The 22,103-nt window shown below is 36.4% G+C and overlaps 1 protein-coding gene across 1 annotated transcript in view; it reads right to left on the minus strand.

Moving 5' to 3' along the window:
• The window catches only part of abca3b (ATP-binding cassette, sub-family A (ABC1), member 3b), a 52,336-nt gene extending 30,277 nt beyond the window's left edge, over positions 1–22,059 (minus strand). The window contains exons 1-8 of the mRNA XM_079604978.1: positions 21,837–22,059; positions 20,405–20,482; positions 15,224–15,479; positions 10,562–10,689; positions 7,463–7,628; positions 3,611–3,870; positions 3,406–3,522; positions 633–753 (exon numbers count right to left, since the gene is read on the minus strand). Of these exons, the coding sequence (XP_079461104.1) occupies positions 633–753; positions 3,406–3,522; positions 3,611–3,870; positions 7,463–7,628; positions 10,562–10,689; positions 15,224–15,479; positions 20,405–20,458 (1,102 nt within the window). The 5' untranslated portion in view covers positions 20,459–20,482; positions 21,837–22,059. The remainder of the gene's footprint in view (positions 1–632; positions 754–3,405; positions 3,523–3,610; positions 3,871–7,462; positions 7,629–10,561; positions 10,690–15,223; positions 15,480–20,404; positions 20,483–21,836) is intronic.
• Positions 22,060–22,103: the final 44 nt, after the last annotated feature.

The following is a 22,103-nucleotide window of genomic DNA, read 5'->3' on the forward strand; positions in this document are numbered from 1 at the left end:
TTTTATATTCTTGCTTTTCATCAGGATGAACAGTTAAAGCTTGATGAATCTCTATGGTCTCTTCTTAAAGCAGGTATACATGTCTTATTATTAGCTCAAGTGAGGGCCGTTGTCCACACAAGCACCAATCGAAATGAAGTCCAGCCACGAGTTCTGCCTTTACTCACTAAAAGCATTTCAAGCATCAAAAAGGGTCAATAACTGCAACCTGAACATTTCCCTCCACCTGGTTACCTGCTTTTACACAGTTTGTGGTTTCATTTTGCAGAGAAAAGAAAGAAGTAGAGCAGGTTATGCACAATGGAGCGCTGATTTTCAAAAGCTTTACGCACGCGAAGTGTGAATGTAATGTTTGTGCATGTATTTAGACAAATATATACCGAACAAGTCCTATTTTGTGCCTTTATTCTTTTAGTCACCTTTTCTTTCTCTTCGTTCACTTTCTACTATCTCTTTCCTTTGATTATGAGGCTTTATCTATTACACTGAAATAAGCCTGCTCGATTAAAAAACAGCTGCATGTGTGTGTGTGCAGATGAGCGCTATAAATGTACACTATCATTGTCCTACAGAGAACACAGCATAATGACTACTATGTTAACTGCGATAATAAGAGTAGATGGAGAACTCACCCCTGGAGAAGAACACACTGATCATGAAGCTGAAGTTAATGGTGGATACGGCAAAAACCAGCAGGAAGAAAAACACCAGCGTGGGGTCACTGTAGGTCAACACCGATCCGTTAGGACTCGCCTGATAGAAAACAAGACACACACTATGATTGTTTGGCAGAACTAGCAAATACTAAAGATGGGAATCAATTCTGATTTTGATTCCCATTTATTTTTATTTAGCGAATCTTTTAACAATTAACTGCACTGTCGTGTGCAAATGTCGTGTAAAATGTTGTGTACAGAAACGTATTAATGAAAATATTCGAGACATTTTTGCTGCAGTGAAATTATTTATTTATTTATTGCTTCAGAGAATTGTGTTATGATGATTATTATTATGGCCAAATTTAATATAATACATGCAAATTACTAATTAAAGAAAACAACTTGATTGTCTTACGTTATATTTTTTAGCTTTATACAAGTATTTATTTGAATTATAAATGTACATAATTAGCTTTGTATTAAGCGTTTAATATTTTATTAATTATTCCTATTTCTTATCTTATTTCCTATTTCTTATCTATTTCTTAACTTTAGTTAACAACGTTAATTAACATGAACTAACAATGAAATACACTTCTAAAGCATTAATTCATCTTAGTTCATGTTAATCTCAACATTTACTAAAACATTATTAAAATCAAAAGTTGTATCTGCTAATATTATTTAATTTGACCTCAGATCTTACAACAAACAGTTTTTATTAGCTAATGTTCACAAAGATTAATTAATATTGTAAGAAATGTTTTGCTCATTGTTAGTTAATGCATGTTAACTAATAGGACCTTATTGTAAAGCGATTTCATTAGCGATTCTTGTCGTATTTTTGAGGACACACTTAACTTGTATTAACTTTATACAACAATAATACCTTAAAAAAGGGTAAATATATATATATATATATATATATATATATATATATATATATATATATATATATATATATTAAAATAAATAAATACAATTCTGGGGGCAAAACTGAATGCTTACTGTATCTTCTTTAACATATACCAGTGGAAAAAAACTACATTTTCAAGAAACATTAACAGACCTAAATGTCACGGGGGGGAAAATGTGGTTCCAGTGTTTTTGTGGAACAAGTAGAACTTGTTCTGAATATAAACTGGTTCTCAATCCTCAACCCTAACTCACTTGTCAAGGAGTTAAAAAACAAAGAAATGAAAACATTATATTTCTAGAAGGAAGAGGTACTTAAAGGGCATATTGCAGTTTTTTTTTTAGTGTTTTAGTTTTTTTACATTAACATATAACCTTGTATGAAAATACGATATGAAAAGTAAATGCAGGATTAAAAAATGTTTTGCAAGACATAAGGGCACAAATTTAGTAGAAAACGTGACGGTTTCCTTGACCGTGTAGAAAAAACGCTTTTTTTTCATCCTGCGTTTGCTCAGTGCAGAGTAGGCTGGTATTCAGTTGGAGCGGTCGTGATTCAGTGCGTTTTCGGTGGTTATTGTATTTCAAATAATCATCGTTGTGGTAAATGATTGTGAATTATGGCCTGTCAGGACATCGAGTCCACAGGTTTCCGAACAAGAAAAAGGACGGTGCTATCTTCCGTGCCTGTGTGCGTTTTGTGCAGGGTAATAGACGGGACTCCACTTTTGCATCTGCTTTGAAAAACGCGGTAGTTTGTAGCGGTTAACGTTCACTATAGACCGGATGATTATAATCCCGGCGATATGATGGAGTTATATGATGACGGCGATATGTGCACACTGTCCCGGCTCCTTCATCGGGTCGCCCCGGTCCGCCGTCAGCATGTGGTTCGGCCGCCGGCGGGAAACATGACGGTCACAGATCCGTCAGAGATCACTTATTGTACATCGGTGCTTTGTACAAAATGTGCTTTGTCTTAATTTAATTCATTAACATATCCTACAGTTATTAGTCTGCAGCCGACACTTATTATTATTATAATAAATATAATATAAGTTACTATGTTAATTTCCAATCTGTACTCTGGATTTTAATGTTTGTGTTGGCCGTTTCTACATATAAAGTTTTTATACAGTAAGACAGTTGTGATTGTGATTATTTGTTTATTCATTGTCACCAAATAGCGCCATTCAAAGCCTTTATAAAGTCCCTCTTCTGGGAATCATCTCCTAATGGCCGACATACACAACACATGCAGCCAGTAAGGGTCTAAATACTAGCTTTGCTAATAGCCTGATACATGATAATAATCTGTACAATATTGTGATCTGAGCATGGTGTTCTACATATCGTCGGCTAACGTGAATACATCTATAAGCTAACATTGTTCCTCTCACCGAGACCCCTGCCCTGTTCTCCTCACACCACAACTCAATGTGTCTCCTCTGACCATTGTTTTGTCTAATCCTGGCCTGTCCCTGCTCTCTTGGCTTCATATCAGGCTCATAATTATATGGCTGAGGTCCGTCATACGAGTAAACATTTAAGCTACAATTTCCTCAGAGTCCGAACTGTCATTGAGATCCATTGCTTTCCTATTGTTTACTTTGACCGCTCTCCCTCCCGTTACGTCACTTCCGGTTTGGCGGTTTTTAAAATTCTCACAAAAAAACGACTCCAGGAGCCTAAATAGCGTTTTATAAGTATATGTTTATATTTAAATCTAGTTCCTACATTATTTTTCTATACATTGGCTCACTGGGTACTCTAACCTGCAATATGCCCTTTAGCAAAGAACAGATTGTTTTACCAATGTGCCTCTGCTTACCTTGACACAGAAGAGCACGGTGACAAAGAAGACGGAGATGGAAAGGAAGAGGAAAAACATCAAGAACCAGGCGCTCCAGTGCAACCAGTTACTGAGACCCATCATGCGCATGTACTCCTGCAATAAACACAAGACGATTATAGTGTTAGTTCTCTTGCATCAAAACCAACATCATAGTTTCTTTCAACACAACAAGTTCCTCAACCTTTAGTTTCCTCTCCTTCTCCTGGACCACCGCGCGGACGATATTCAGAGACGTGTAGGTGAAGCTGAGCACTAGCAGCAGGGGCAGCTGGTTCTGGATGGCCAGGATGAAGACGTCGTAGATGAACGCTGGGTAAGGGAAACGGGAAAGCAGCACTTGCGTTTGGTTGAAGAGGGCCGCCGCAGTCGTGCTGTTGTAGGCCTTCATGATGGCTCGGTCCACCGCGTGCTGCACATGCAGGAAACCCTCGCGGTGATAACCTGTCAAGAGGTGTCGAAGAGAAAGATACGGTGCTTAGAGGGGTCCATGATTGAATCAAATGAACGGAGGAGATTTCTGTTAAAGGGAAATTCTGAGTTCTGTAAAAGTTATGCTCAATTGACAGCATTTGTTGATAACCACATTATTATTTTTTTATGTTTTAATTAATCTGAAGGGTATGAAACTTGGTGACTTTCGTCACACTTTCTATGTGAACACACAAAAATTGGACTTGATTCAAAGATATTTTGGTACAATCTACCAAAAAATAAGCCAAAATTTGGTTTACAGTGAGACACTTACAATGGAAACGAATATGGTCAATCTATAAACATTAAAATATCCACTGTTTCTACTGCAAAGTCATAAGACGTAAACAATACGCAAGTTCAAATGATTTCAGAGTGAAACAAATGCACTCACTAACCTTTTTTTTTTGTGGAAATTGTATCCAATTTTACAGCACACAACGCCACAAACAATAACTCAAAAATGGCTGTAAAAATTATGATTTAAACAGCTTTCAGCTTGAAAAATTGAGAAGTTTTAACAGAACGATTAAAGGTGCTATAAGCGATGTCACACGTTTTTTTAGGCTAAAACTTTTTTGTCACATACAGCAAACATCTCCTCACTATCCGGTATCCGCTAGCTGTCCCGAAGTCCGAAGTCCCGAATTTACATTGGAAAAGCCTTCGAAAGGTGGCGAGAACTCCGCCGCCAGAGGGGCTTCCAATCCGACATTAGCTCTGTTTTTGCTGGACAGGTGGGTTAATTCATTTTTTTGTTTTTCTAAATGGACGTTCGTGTTCGCCTAACCAACACAAGAATATAATTAGCTAGATCTATAGCAAACTTTATAAGATCTATAGGTCAGCGCAAACTTTAGTGAATACAACATACAGGTTTATAGCTAGTGATTGATCTCTATTGTAAATGATCAAGCAAACTCACAGTAGAGCGACAGCTTGTGTGAATGATTGTATTCACCCGCTGTTTGTTATGAATTTGAATGTTCATTTATAGGCTATTGACAACTAAATTTGTTTATGACGGAGCCGTCGTTTATGCTCACTGGGAAACGAAGGGAGGGGGAGGAGACGGGATGAGGAGGAGGGAGGGTCTAGCTAGCCTTTGTTTTGTATAACAATACTTTGAATGTCAACAAGAAGTGACGTCACCCAGCATCGCTTAGAGCACCTTTAATGTAAATGCTATATATTAGGGGTGTTACGGTAAACAAAAGTTTGGTTCGATGCAATTTTTAGCATACATGTCTGGCCCGACAGATTCCTGATTGCTTACAATAAAATAAAAAAAGGAATTGTTGATTTGTTCCTCTAATTGATAGATTGACCAATGCTGCACGGTCAAATTCAACGGCTGTTTTCAAACTTATTGGTTTGATTTACATGTTGTGCGTAGCCTAAGTTGTCATCTTTGCGCGTAAGCAGCCCGGTCTCACCCCAAAACGTCATATACTGACGGGTCTTGACCATACGTCAACATATGACGAAAAGGGTACCCCTATAACGTCAATATGAGACGCAGACATAAGCGCACCAGCAGCGCCTCCTAGCGGTACCCTAACGCATACCTAAACCCAACCATACCCGAATCGTCACACATGGACGTTAAAGGGTACCCTTTTCGTCGTATGTTGCCGTATGGTCAAGACCCGTCAGTATGTGACGTTTTGGGGTGAGACTGTGTTAGCGTGAGAGTTCATTAACATGCGGATGCACATTGGCGGATGCACAAAGATCAATGCAAAAAGTGCCATCTACATCTGAGCCTACTTCACCTTTCCACGAGATGACAGCGAGTGAAGCGCCACCTGAGTCACATTTCCTGGACACGTATATATTTCATCACTGGACTTCCACGACACAAATCGGCACAATGTCAAATGATTTTGTCTCATTATAACAGCAGAAACAACTTTAAATACTTCATTTATGGTCATATAAGTAAACATCATTCGAAACACACAATGAAAACAAAACAATGTGCTTTTGTAAAATAAAGAAAACAAACAGGATGCCGCTTTCTGCCATCCCGGTTTTCTTATGAAGTTTGTAGAGCGTCTTAAAAATTAATTGAAACTCGGCGTATAAGCTACTAGCAAGCTCTTGCGTGCCATCTGAACTATTGTTTTAGGTTGGTGCATGGATCATCTCTTCTTCTGCTGCTTTTTCCTGTTGTGGTGGTTAGCAAACAGTGTTGCATTACCGTGCGCGCCCCCTTCTGGATTGAAGTGTGGATCGCCTGTGACTGACTGCATTTCGTCGTCTGACTGGGACATCCGTACCCGTGAAGGTTCGGGATGAATACATGTACCGTTACACCCCTACTACTTCTTCACAACTTTGTGACTCTTATCCCACTTGCTATGCGAACAAACACACAAACACGATTCGAAAAATGCTAAATTAGCCACTCTTGTGTTCTTATCGGTCAAAAATGACCAGCAATAGGAAATGAATGGGAAATATAAGACACGCCTATTTTTTGGGGTACAATCTACAAATCAGCCAAGATGCAGATAAAAACACATAGCCATGAAGGGGTTAAACTTATGTAAAACACCTATAATATTTATTCTGAGCTTCATATAGTCCCTATTTCTCAAAGCGTAGACATTCATTCAAAAGTCCTCGCTGCTCCCAATGGCTTTCCAAGCCATAATGATCCTTGAAGATCAAAACGCTCGCTCTGCGGTCTTTTGAACTTCCAGTATAAAGCAACTCAACGCAATTAAATGCAGATGAAAGGACGACGTTGAAGCGTGAAGAGTGGTGGAAGCAGAGATCAAGCTGTAATATGGAAGCACTGTAGCAAAAATAGAGGTTGACAAGTCATCAAAGATCAGACAGGACGCTAACGCAGCGCTCGTGATTAACAACACCCACGCTGCGGGCGTTTTGAAGCTGTCGGCAACACCGCAGGCCGTCGGGCAAAGGGAATGCTAACCAACCGAATCACTTCCTAATCAATAGCTAGCGCCGTCACGGGACGCCTCGGATCCAGCAAGAGATTGTTAAAGAAGCAGAGAAGAGAGAACAGGCCGGTTTATCTCGTCTGTTAACCGTAACTGACTGAAGTCTGTTCAAGGAAGAATTCAATCACACATTAAGAGGTTTCCGGGTCTAATTTGCACGTTGATGGGCGATTCTTGATTACAGAGCTTTCTAATGTGGTTTTAATGTAATGGAGTTGTGTGGCTGTTAGCTTTGAAACATATATTTGAATGCATAAAAAAAAAAAAAAAAAAAAAACATTTAGCAGAAGTGCACATACATTTACAGATTTACCCTGGCAGGAAAGTGCATGCATTGACTAATTTTGCATGCAATTTTTAGTTTAACATGAAATTGATGACCTGTAAGTTGCTTATCCAAGGAAACAAAAAATTCTGTATTATGAAGGCCAAAGTAATGGTAAGCCAAAAACTTGAATTTCCTGTCACTGTAAAGTTGCTTTGAAACAATCAAAAGTTAAAAGCGCTATATAAATGAAGGTGACTTGACTTGACTGGGTTCGTGTTACCTTACCACCAACATTTCCCACAATGCATGAGTGCTGACTGACCTGGCGTGCCGCCGTGTAGCTCGTGTTGTTCTCTGGGCCCGGGCAGCTGGAACAGCGGGAACAGGCTGAGCGTGTGCCAGTCCAGGTCATTGTTGGGGTTGAACTCGGACTTCTCTGAGGGCGGAGCGTTTCTGGGGCTGTACGTGAAGCGCAGATGATAGCTGACCTGCCACACATGAGATCAAGGGTTATTCAGAGGGTTATTCTTAAGAGTTCATCTATTACTCCTCTGGAGTAACATGAGTGTATCGATTAACAGCACATCGAGCGACTCTTCCGGGGTTTGGCTACCACATCAGATAATATTGATTGCTCAATATCAGAGCACATGTAACCGTTGATTTGACATTAACAAAGCTGCGAGGGATTGAATTTCAATGTGTACTTCAATGACAATTATTTTTAGGGCTACTAATTGTGATTTTTGTGATAAATATTATGCCTATTGTGATTTTTAAATATGATATTTAAAAAATATATGTTTGCAGGGCTGCACAATTTAGCCAAACATTTTGAGACTTTATATAAGACTATAAAATAATAAATTAGGCTAGAAATTAATAATAATGATGATGATTATTATTATTATTATTATTACTAAATATCAACATAAGAAATCATTATGTTGTAAAATGTAACTATAAAAAAATATCTAAATAAATATAAATAAAGAAATTGAGTATTTATTTTAATAATAATAATGGTATTATTGCTAAATAAAAATATGAAACAAAAGAAAAATATTTATGTTGTGATATTTAACTGTAAAATATAGAAATTGAGTATTTAATAATAATAAGAATAATATATATTATTATTATTACTACTACTATTATTACTAAATACAAATATTAAACAACATTTATTACACCTAAAATACATATTATTATTACTAAATAAATTTAAAAAAATTGTAATAGGACTGTTGTAATATTTCACAGTAAAAATAAAGAAATTGAGTACTAATTATTATTAGTATTATTATTGTTACTACTAAATATCAAAATAAGAAATATTTTTTGTAATTTACCTGTAAAATGAAAAAAATAATGTTATTATTATTAAACAAAAATGTTAAACAAAATAAGAGTATACCGTTGTAAAATTGTACTGTAAAATAAAGATACTGAATATTAAATTATTATTTTGATTAATAGATGCAGTACTAATTTTTCACCTGTATTTTTATCCACTGAAATTTGTATCTCCAATATTTCGTCATGTGAGCGACAGACACACAATATAACACACTGTGAAGTACAGTGTACACACCAGCCTCTTTTTTAGCGGACTAAAATTCAATTCTGCATCTTCTCCCATGTGAGTGACAACAGTAATCTCACAAAACATGCAAATAGTCACTGACAAAAACGCACCTTTCAGTCTACTGGAAATATAAGTAAATCCGTAAACACTGTGACATTTTGGGCCTCTTTAACAAGAGCAAAACTAATTTCTAAGTGTTAAGTGTTATAAAAACATACATTTTATGAACCCTATACACAGAAATGCCCTCACCATCGTGCAGATGCAGGAGGAGCTGCGGTAAACTCATTAACTCGCGAGCTTTCATCATGAGAGATGATTCACTCATGTCCTTAAGAGAAGAGATCAGACCAGACCTCATCTTTACATTAGACACATGGAGGAAACTCAAGAAGTGCATCTCGAAATGGCCGAAAGAGCGTCAGCTGGAAGAATCAGTGGTTCGTAAACACCCGAGACGTGAACAAATATGGTTTGAGGGCATTTGCTGCTCGGGCACTTAAGCCTGATTCCCCCAGCTAGATTTGACTCTGCACTTTTCACTTCTGTGGAAAACCGGTTATTTTGCCCTCAAATGCTCAGAAAAGAACATGTCCTTCCTTTTAAGTAACAGTGATCATCATGAAAGACTCCGTGACTCTCACAAAGACTGACACGAACGTGCTATATCTCACGCCAGAATCAAAAGAAAATGGTTTTGCATAAAACTAATCCCATTTTTTTGGATCACTATAATTTTTGGCAATTATTTCCCCCCAATTTTCCTTAATGAAATCTTTGAATTTTTAACAAAAGTATACACAAATAATGATGTAAATGAAATGTAAATAGAATTTATGCTGTTTTAATTCTAAAAATAAAAACGTTTTAAATAGATTTCATTACTTGGATGTTACATAACGTTTTGTTTTGTTTTTATTTGTTTCCGCCACGGAATAAAACAATTAAAAAAATAATTGCGACTTTTTCTCTCACAATTCTGAATTTTTTCCTCAGAATTACGAGTTATTCCAGAATCGTGACTTAAAATGTCAGAATTGCAAGCTGTAACATCAGAATTGCGAGATTAAAAGTCAGAATTGCAAGATATAACGTCCGAATTACGAGTTATAACGTCAGAATTGCGAGATATAAAGTCAGAATTGTGAGAAATTAAGTCAGAATTTCGAGATATAAAGTCAGAATTGTGAGAAATAAAGTCAGAATTTCGAGATATAAAGTCAGAATGGCAGGATATTTATGAATTTTTGAGAATAATTCTTATTTTCTCAGAACTGATATAAACTCACAATTGCGATTTATAAAGTCCAATTTTGAGGGGGAAAATTCGTACTTTATATCTCGGAATTCTGACATTTTATCTCGCAATTTGGACATTTTATCTCGCAATTCGGACTTTATGTCTCGCAATTTTGACTATTTCTCACAATTCTGACTTTATTTCTTGCACATTTCGGAATTGTGAGATAAAAAAGGCGCAATTACCTTTTTATTTTTTATTCCGTGGCAGAAACAAGCTTTATGCATTATGCAAATGCATGCAAATATTGTTACAATGCAAATTAAAGCTTCATTGTCTTTATGCAAAATATAATTTAAAAATGTTTGCGATAAATAATTATATATACTTAATTTATCATTCAATTAATTGTATTTAAAATAATAATAAATGGTGTAATGTATTTTTTTCCCCTCTGATGTTGAAGTGAAATACATTTCTTCATGAGATTCACCCACACAACGATTCAAAGTGTGCAGTTGTACAGGTTGATCTTGGCCGACAGGAAGACCGTGATTGGTTGTCAGCTCAGAGGACTGCTCTGAGAGTCTCACCTGCAGAGGAAGAGGCTCATCGTCGTGGCTGAAAGGATGCTCGAACACGACGGCTGCCAAGATGTTGCCTGACTCTGGGTCAGTTTTCACAAACTCCTCGAACTGCTCCTCTGTGTCAAAGCCACGGACTGGAAAACAAGACGACACATCATTAGTGCCACATACGTCACTATTACTGTCACTGCAGCTCAAACTTAAACATCGAAGACTCGAGGGAGGACTCTTTTTCACGCCAGAACCATCTAGCAAATCACCGTGGCAACACCTAGACAACCACCCACTTTAGCAAAGAAAACATATTCTTCAAACAAATGCAAATTGTTCATATCGTTATATGCGATCAATTCAGAGCGTAGAAAGTTTGAGGGTTTAACTGATAAAAATGGATTAATCAATGTGAAATTTAGCCATTTAAGCAATCATACGAAACCATGTGACCTTTAAAGGAGCTGTGTGGACACTGGCTCACCATTTGACCTTTAAAAAAAATTGATTTTAGGATTTGTCAGCCTACTGTAAACATATGTTAATGATATCATGACCCCTAGGTATTTTTTTTCCAGAGAAAATGTTGTTAAAAGGAAAAGCTAATGAGACACTCTGCAAAACTGGGATTTCAGCCAGGTCACGACTGGGATTTACGACCTAAATCCAATTAAAACACACACACACACGCACACTCTTGTATCTATATTTGTGAGGACATTCATTGACACAATGCAATCTCTAGCTCCTTACCCTAACCCTAACCCATCACAACTTAGTTTTCACACTGGGCACGTTTGCTGCGGTCCGGGCGCGTCCAAACCGGTCCACACAAAGATAGTTGTACACACACACACACACACACATAGACAGACACATAGAGAAACAAAGACACACACACACAAACATAGACAGACACATAGAGAAACAAAGACACACACACACGTTAGTGAGGCTCTTTAAAAGAATATTTGACCAAAACTGAAAAGTGTGTCATTATTTACTCATCTTCATGGTGTTATAAACCCATACAATGTCTGTTTGTTTTTTGTGCAACAATAAATTAGATTTATTTAAGAAGCTTTCGTTAACGTTTTATTCTTTGGATATAGCAGGGAGGACTTCCTGGATAAACCAGGAAGACTAATTTGCCGCTTTTTCCTTCAAGATTTCCCAATGGGGTTTCAAAATGAGATTTTAAAATTTATGAGTAAAATAAGGTCTGTGGTGTACATGTCTTGACGGCGCTTGAATGTTTTGCTCCACAACCTAAACCACACACACCCATATGGAAAATACGAATTTTGCAGCTGTTTTTATTTAAAAACTGTATGTTTCTAAGCAACTAGATAAGACCGCCTGTGGCGTGGGTGTGTGTAATTTACACTGTAGGATATTGTAAACATAAATCGTCAGTTGTGTTTACCACCTTATTTTCCTCATAAAACCCCAATAGGACAATCTCAAGAGAGAACCAGTGGCGAATAAGTCTTCCGAGTTTTATGGAAAGATCTGAATGAAGATGTGCCACTATTACTCCTTCATTTGTTGCAGAGAAACACGGTAACACGTATGCGTTTGAAACTAAGACATGAGGGCGAATACATAATGGCAGTTTTTATTTCTAGGTCAAATCTATTCTAGGTTCATCTAACATGTAACCAAATGTTACATGTGACTTTTTATAGTGAGATACAGGAAAATCCAGTCGACGCACAACCAGGAAGCATCTGTGCAACATGAGCCAATGTAAACAAAACAGCCAGAAAAATGATAACAATTTACAAAAAGGTCCCATTAGTTAATGCATTAACTACCAATGAGCAACTCATGCAACTCATTACAGTATTTTTAATCTTTGTTAACATTAATTATTAATTAATTATTAATTAACATTGGCTCATGTGAGCAAAATAATATCAACAGATCCTACTTTTGATTTTAATAATGTGTTAGCAAATTAACATTACGCTAACTAAGATGAATAAATGCTTACATTTTTTTGTTCATTTTAACTAATGTACTTAACCAATGTTAACATACTGTATGGAAGATTACTGTTAAGTTACCAGCAAAATGAATAGAGATGAACTAGAAATCAAGTCATTTTTGAAGCTTATTAAATTCATTACGGCTGGAAATCAGAGACCAGTTCTTGTTCTGAACCATTTGCCGGTTTTAAAAACTACCAAAATATATGAATTGCTTTCATAAGTGGTGGTGTTTATATTGTTAACTAAAAAAAAAAACGTGTTTTCGTTCATTGAAACTATGCTGAAAATAAATATAAATATTAGATGGAACACTTAAAAGACTAGCAACTAACAAATTAAATGCGTACTAAATTACTCTAAATAAAATTAAACTAAATTAACGTTAAATAGAACATTTTTAAAAACACAAACTAAATAAAAAATGCAAACTAAAAATATAAAACTGAAAGTATATTCAAAATATTAGTATAAAAATAATACTATAAAATACAATATTTAGCATTTTATAGGGATGCACGATATATCGGCCACATCGGTATTGGCCGATATATGTTTTATCATTTTTAATGTTATTGTAATCGGCCGGATAAGAAAATTGGGCGGAAATATAAAAGCTGATAAATAATGGGGGTTTGTCATGTGAAATTATATAAAAATTTGGACTTCGATTTATCAACCAATAAATATCAGTATCATCCAAAATTGTCATATATCTGTGTCATCTCTAATTTTATACTAAATTAGTATTTTATATACTACTAAATAATACTATATTTTATACTATAAGAGTTTAAAAATAATACTAAAATATCTCTGGCCAGTGGTTCTGGAGCTTCCGCATTATTTCTGAGCTAAAATAATCCTGCGACACTATATCTACAGCGTGTATTACCGTACCTTATTTCTTAGGGGTGTTTACACGACAGCGCTATCAACTAAAAACGTTAAAAAAAAAAACAGGTTTCAAAGTACACGTTTTTGTTTTGCGTAAACAGCAAAAACGCGAATCTCTGAAGACGATGCCGTCATGCACGTGCGTATTACGCGTTCAGTCTATAGTGTTTCATCGCCATCTAGTGGCCTGGCAGCAGAAAATACAGCGTTTTTAGTCGTATTCGCGGATCCGTGTGAACGGGGATCGTTTAGATAATGGTGTCTTCTGTACGCGGAAAACTCAGAAGGAAAAACTTCTCCGTTTTAAGCATATCGTTGTCGTGTAAACGTACCCTAAATTTGCAGTCTGGTCTGCATAATAATATAAAGACAATAGACCGAATTATATATTTCTATTGTGTTGTCTTTGATGGTTGCACACAACAGCAAACATACGGTCAAGTGTGATCAATGTTGCTCATGAACAAATAACTTATGAACTGTTATTTTAAATGAAACAGTCCATTTCATTTAGACTCTCAAATCAGTCAAAACAATCCAGTCAAATGACCCACTGAACCATTAACTTGTGACTCACTGGTTTATCCTTAATCATCACTTTCGTCATGCCCATATATATAAATAAGCCTCTACTTCTTATAAATTATGTATTTGCCTGAAACTTCCTCTTCTCAGCTATCCCACAAAATGTAAAAATGTCAGAAACATAGACTTTCATTGCATGATCACAGCTGAAGACTCATTTACACCAGTATGTTCAGTCAGATGTGAATATTACACAGCACTTTTACCACCATCAAAGCGGTTCATTTTACAGTCAAAGTTGCGGCATCAGATTATGGACGTCCTCCTCCATTATCAGGACGCAGGCCAGATGAACGTCTATTATGTATCAGCTGCAGGACTTTATGGCAGCTCATAAACACGAGCACCAGGAGAATTCAAGGGATGTTGCCAGGAAACCCTGCCATTAAAGGTTTTTGGTGAGGTCATGATGCTATTCATTCACAAAACTCAAGAGATGCTTTGCATGTCAACTGTAAACTCGCTCACATTGTACTAGAGACTAAAGATCAGTGATCCTCACACACTTTTGGACCAACAAACTTGATGATGATTTCCGGATAGACGTGCAATATCAAAAAATATGTTTGAAAGATATTGCTCTCATGAGATGTAATTTCTAGGCGATAACAACATGGAATTCCCATGATTTTTTTATTTATTTTTTCAACGTTTGTATTAGTTTTGACTGATCATGGTTTCATGACAAAGAAAATTTGTTTAAAAACATGTGCACTAACGAGGAGCAATTTCTATACAATTAAACATTTTAGAAAAGAGCATAACAAAACTATAACTTTTTGAAAGTTGCCCGGGCATGAAAATGTAAAAAAAAAATATATATATAAATTTTTGTCATTTTCTAACAGTATTAATAAAATTATAGTAATAATAAAAATCTCTGTTAATTCCCGGTTTTCCATGTTGTCAATTACATTTGCTATATAGTCATTAAATAAATATTAAAATGAAAAAGGCCTGCTATTAGCAGGTTTTCAATGTGACCAATTTATTGCATTGATGTACGGTACTATAATTTTATTTTTTTATTTTTTTGGCAGTATTAATAAAATAAAATATTTATTGCATAAGTCTGATGTATATATAGGGAACGAGATTAGCCAATGATACAAGCCAACTTGTTTCTGATCAGATACTCTTGGCCACAGCTCTGATGAGTTTTTGTGAATACACTGATGTGAATCCCCGAAGCTGAAGCTCTTACTGGTTCTGATGCAGCCTCTCAGGCTTCGCTGGACGTCCTCTGCGATTCCCCGCACCACGCTGGCGTTTGAGGGCACGTAGGCCAGCTGCAGGTCCTTTGAGCACAGGCCAGGCGGCGGGTCGCTCAAAGCGAATCTGCCGTAGCGTGTTGCATTGGGGTAGTTGGTGACGGACACGTTCTGCCGCAGGATGATCAGGGTGGCTGAGAAGAGCAGAGGCAGTGCGACCTCCACCAGCATAACCAGGATCTGACGCTTCTGGAGACAGAGAGAAAGAGGAGGTCAATGAGTACGACGGACGGACGGATGGATGGACATGTATGTATATGAATCATGGAAGAATGGAATAATGGTTATGTAGATAAGGGTGAACGGATGGGTGTATCCGTTCACCCTTGGCTGTAAAAAATAAATAAATAATAATAATAATAATAAATAAAATAAATAAAATAAAAATAGCTATCATTTTATTGACAATATTCACAGAGGTTGGAACAAGAATGGACAATGATATCCACTAGAACACAAACGTGTTTGTTGGATTTTTATACTTTATGTTTTATAATTTTAGGCTGATTTAAAAGTTAAATTAAATTCAACTCAATAAAATTCAATAAAATGTCATTAAAAAAATTAAACAATCCAATAAAAATAAAACAATTCAATTTAATTCAATAAAATAAAATAAAACAATTAAATAAAATAAATAAAAATAATAAAATAAGATAAATAAATACATTTAAAAATAAATAAATAAAGATAATAAAATAAAATAAAATAATGAAATTGCAGCTTTTATAAACATGCCTTAGAAAAAAACATTACTGATGTGCATCTTGAGACAAACCAATGAGACTGACATATTTTAAGACATTTCAAGTTACATTCAGTTAAAACGGCTCAAACATGCATTTTAGGCCGTGACTAGCTTAAAGGGCCGTTCACACCAAGGACGATAACTATAAAGATAAAGATAAAGATAACTATATATGCGTCCACACCAACGACCGATAACGGTCTTTTTAAGCACGCGATGTCATCTGCCATTTTAAATGCGCGAGACCTTTAAATTAGAATGGATTCTGATTGGCTGTCAGTGTTTTATCGTTCGACAGCTGGAAAAAAATCGTTCTGAAAGTGATCCCAACGATATCGTTCCTCATATCTTTATCGTTATAGTTGTGGTGTGAACTCTGTTATTCTTTAATATGGAGAACGATTTTTAGAATTATATCTTTATCTTTATAGTTATCGTCCTTGGTGTGAACGGCCCTTAAAGGTTGTATCAGCGATTCCAGGCCCAAAAATAAATGATCACATTCATCTAATCTTTCCTAACGATCCGCTAGCTGCCCGCTCCATAAAATTGAACATGGCTGAGTCAATCCCCAAAGAGGAGGAGGATAAGGGCGAGGGAATACCATCGTGTTTATTCCAAGACACGGCTTCTTCTTCAACTCCGACTTCGCGTGCAGGAGTGCACGAGCGCAAACCTCACAACACACCAGCCCCTGTCGGTGATTGGTTGGAACACTGTTTATTTTGGTTTTGAGTGGTTGGTGAAACCATTTGTTTTCGTGTGCAGATCTCAGAACCTAGGCTGCCTACAGACTCAGAGACGCGTTTTTTGACGGCTTGCTTGTGGGTCGGGCAGCTAGCGGATCGTTAGGAAAGATTAGATGAATGTGATCATTTATTTTTGGGCCTGAAATCGCTGATACAACCTTCAAGCCTTGTCTGTGAAACCGGGGGCAAGTGTCATGTCAATGCGTCATGTGTAAGTCAGCATGAGCCCACACAGCACCTGAGGCTTGATCTGGGTGGATGAAGAGCGTTGGACCTCTGATCTGGGTCAGGAAGGCTATAATCTTCTATCTATGTCTGCTATAATGAGGCATGAAGTGTTTACTGGGGTTTCCTAGCAACAGCTGTGTGCAAACAGCCCTCTGTCACGAGGGAGGACGCTTCTTGCAGCACTTTGATCGAGCTCAATTGATTGTTCAGAAAGTTCATTTCTGATACACTTCACCTGCACATGATCTTACACAAGACAGCACACATCTCCACAAGTGTGCAGAGCAAAGGGGAAATAAAAAATACACACATGAACGCTCACGCAACGATCAAAGCCATGCACCCGCGGTAAACAACTGAACAAGAAACTCTGAAATCTAATCTATGAGGCCAAATACGGGACAGAACATAAAAGCTATTCAACGGGGCACGGCGTGTTGAATCATTACAGCAAATAAGGTGAATGGGGGTAATGATTACATTTGAACACCAAGCCTTGGCTGTGCCTGTGTCTTTTTATTCGCCGCAAACTAGTCGAAACATTTCCTTGTTTCTTCAGAAATAGATTTGCTTCTGCGTCTTGCTGCATCTGAACTTTGATATCTGGTTTGAAAACATGGAAAGCCGGAAAATTCCGTCAATGGCGAGGAAAGAGTTAATTATTTAAAGGACAAGTTCGGTATTTTACACTTAAAGCCCTGTTTACAGATCGTATCTGATGAAATAGAACCGTTAAGATTAAAATTTGGACACATGCTCCTGTCCCGAGAATTTTAGGTTTATTTCGCTTCCCCCCCCCCCACCCCCCCCCCCCCCCCCCCACCCCCCTATGTGCACTGGAAGATTCCTTCCTAAAAACACATTAAACTTTCGTTTACAAAGACGTGAAATTCACCGAGTGGTCAGGGGTGTTCACTGATACGGTCCCCAAAAAAAAATCGCTGAAAAAGATGCTTTCCAACAGGTTTTATCACGGGTGTGACGCGTTTGGCAAAATAGGTCCACAAAAGCGAATTAAACCTAAAATTCTCGGGACAGGAGCATGTGTCCAAATTTTAATCTTAACCGTTCTATTTCATCAGATACGATCTGTAAACAGGGCTTTAAGTGTAAAATACCGAACTTGTCCTTTAAAGCCCACTAGTGTTAGTTTGGTCTGAAAATTGTCCGGATAAATCTATAAAGCCTGATTCTTGACACCAGATATCACGGTTCAGATGCAGCAAGACGCAGAAGCAAATCTATTTCTGAAGAAACAAGGAAATGAGCACTGAATCTCCTGATCAAAATACATGCGAAGAAGATGATGCAGAAACAAGCGATGTCATGTTTAATCATGTGCATTTGTTAAATAATACGATCATCTACATTAAATAGCATATTAATCAGAACTGCCCAATGTTACTGAATTAAATGTGGACCCAGGACTGTAGCCATGTTTCCATTACCTTTCAAATTGCGCAAATTGAAAATTCGCCCACTGGAAAACACGCCAATTTCACAAAAACTCCCGTAAATGGCAAAAAACAAATTTGGACAGAAGACGAGATGGGAATACTGGATTCTAAATCACAAATAAACGTTGGTTAATAGAAACGTCATCATTTCGCAACAGTTTTATCGACATTTAGAAAACATCGCAAAAGTTTTGGGCGAATCTGTAATGGCTCGTGAAGCTTTAGGGGTGTTGATGGACTCGATCTCCTCCATCGATGTTCTGATCATCGTTCTGAATCCCATCTGGATGAAGTCTTTGACAAAAACGTGATTTATGAAAGTTAACCACATTCAAGTGTTGATAAAAAAGAATGCATTAAACTAGAATAAAACGTTGGGGGGGTGTTAGAAGAGGGTCTGTTCTTTCTTTTGATATATTTCATGTTCAGATAATAAAATAAAATAAATCTGGGGGCCATGAAACTTTTGTGAAAATAATCAAAAACGCTGGCGGCGGTTGGCAACTTTTTTTTTAACGTTGGCGTTAAACGAGTTAATCTAGGGTCATTTTAAACCCTGGGTTAATATAGTCCTGGGTTATTTCACATTGTCATACTTTACCCTGAAGGATTCATTTTAGGTAGCTGAGATATTTCACAATGCACATTTGTACATCCGAGGTTTCACATTCTTATTTGCATATTTACAAGATTTCTTAACATCAATTGGATTAGCAGAACATGCCAAGAAGAGCATGCCACCCATTTAGTCCATCCGTCAAAACACTCCCTCTTTTAACTCTTCTAAAAACATGCTAGGAATGCTAGGAATCATAACACAGCGTGAACGTTTATGTACCAAACACATGAATATTTAATAAGGCAAGTTTGGAGAGAGTTTATGATTGGTTGTAAGTTGCTAAACAACTTACACAACTGTCCAGAACAGCATTTTATAACACAGTACGCCTCTGACGCCATCATTTGTGGGCTTTATATTGGAAATGTAACTGTATTGCCCTACATATTATATGCTAACGTTCAAAAGTTTGGGGTTGGTAAGATTTTTTAAATTATTTTTAAAAGAAGTCTCATATTTCGGAATTTAAGACAGCATTTATTTGATTAAAAAATACAGTAAAAACAGTAAAATTGTGAAATCTTATTACAATTTTAAATAACTGTTTTCAATGTGAATATATTTTACTTGTGATCAAAGCTGAATTTTCAGCATCGTTACTCCAGTCTTCAGTGTCACATGATCCTTCAGAAATCATTCTAATATGACGATTTGATGCTCGAGAAACAATTTATTTGAAATAACATTATAAATGTCTTTATTATAAATGTCTTTTGATAAATGTAATGCATCTTTGCTGAATAAAACTACTAAATATATATATATATATATATATATATATATATATATATATATATATATATATATATATATATATATATCTTACTGATGCCAAACCTTTGAAAAGTAAAAATTAGTGTATCGTGCAAAAGTTCATTTATTTCAGTAATTCAACTTATAGGCTATTATATTAAAAACAACTCATATTATATAGACTCATTACATGCCAAGTGAGACATTTCAAGCCTTTATTTGTTATAATTTTAATGATTATGGCTTAGAGCTATGAAAACCATTTCACAATATCCTAATTTTGAATTTAGCTGTAGGCTTATAACAATTAAAACAATTATAACAATTAAAAATTATAACAAATAAAGGCTTGAAATGTATCACTTTGCATGTAATGAGTCTATATAATACGAGTTGTTTTAATATAAGTTGAATTACTGAAATAAATGACCTTTTGCACGATATTCTAATTTTTCGAGTTTTACCTGTATATCATTGCCATAAAACCTTATATCCAATATCCAGCAGTAAAACAAAAGAATATCAGCACATACATTACACATTATAAACCAAATACTCACTTGCTGAATATAGTTCTTCCACAGAAGCAACCCAAACTGCTGCAACACGGCCATTTTCAGTTTACAGAACTTCACAACCTGGACCAGGAGAAAGTGAACATCAGGTCACTGCTCAAGAAATGTAAAGAAAACCATATCATCATGGGCTATTCCTGGAAGTTCACTGTTTCGCAACTACATTCTGAGATAACAGAATAACTATAATATTCATGTTTCAGACAAGAAACAAGAAGTTGAGACAATTAACTGCTGTTTCAGTTCTGATTACACAACGACGACCTCACGGTTTTCTCCAGGGCGGATATATATATTTAAAAAAAACTTTTTTACAATACAAATGAAACATCACTGAACTTTCTTCTAGAACTGCCGTACAGCAGAAACTAACTTTGTTGCATTGTTTTCCTGTTATCACTGTAAAGCTGTTTTAAAACAAAAATCTGTATTGTAAAAAGCACTATATAAATAAAGTAGGGCTGTCAAAAGATTAATCGCGATTAATCGCATCCAAAATAAAAGTTTGTGTTTACATAATATATGTGTGTATACTGTGTAGAATTATGATGTATAAATACACACACATTCATGTATATATTTAAGGAATAATTGCATTTATATACTGTATATACATTTAAATAATTTATATTATATTTGATATATAAATATAACCAATTTTTCTTAAATATATACATGATTGTGTGTTTTTATATATATAAATAATTATACACAGTACACACACATATATTATGTAAACACAAACTTTTATTTTGGATGCGATTAATCGCGATTAATCTTTTGACAGCCCTAAAATAAAGGTGACTTGACTTGACAATGTGGTCCGGGTCAAACAAGGACTACTGAAAGTAACTAAGTGTGAAGACATGTTGTTTAAACTAAGAGGGCCAGTTTAACCACCATATATATATTCACTGAGGGGAAGGTCATCTCCCACATCAATACTTTGATTAAAACATCACCTGATTTGACCTTAAATAAAATACATATTTGTATTCAAATGTGTCAGTCAGGTATTTGATTGATATGCATGTGACTATTTAGCACTAGTAGTATTTAGTAAATGCTTGTCGTTATTAAACATACAGCAGGGTTAATATCAGGCTACTGACGCGGCAGTGACATCATGACACAGCTCTGGTGTCTGTCTCATGCTTTTACTGTCTATGGTCTCATGCGTTTATAGTATTGTTGTATGCTTTTATTTTCTTTCTTTGAAATAGCAGTCTGTTTTACATCAAACATGCATCACGGTGTTTCTCTGTCTGTGTTTCATGCATTCGATTTATTTAGTCTGATCGTTGCGAAGATCTTGTGATTGATTCAAGAACTTGTTTATAAACCCAATTCCCACAGCATAACAAACACAATAGAAAACAGGCAGGCACGCGCACGCGCGCGCTCGAGCACAGCTCACCTTACACTCGTATATCTGTCCTGCAGTGCATACGGCTCAAAAATCGGCTCTTTCAGTCGGAAAGCATTGGATTGATGTTCGCGGTCAGCTCGGCTCAGTCACGGACGAATTCCATCAGGAAGTATCACTCATAAGGCCGATAATAATGAGGAAGATGAAGATGATGACATTGCAGCGCAGCGGCCGTGCCGTGTGGACACAACAAATACGGTCACGTGACCTCGGCCAGCTGGGCGGATGCTCGCGGTCATGTGACCGTTGTGACAG

Source organism: Phoxinus phoxinus (genome assembly GCF_949152265.1).
Source record: "Phoxinus phoxinus genome assembly, chromosome: 1".
Classification (NCBI taxonomy): domain Eukaryota; kingdom Metazoa; phylum Chordata; class Actinopteri; order Cypriniformes; family Leuciscidae; genus Phoxinus; species Phoxinus phoxinus.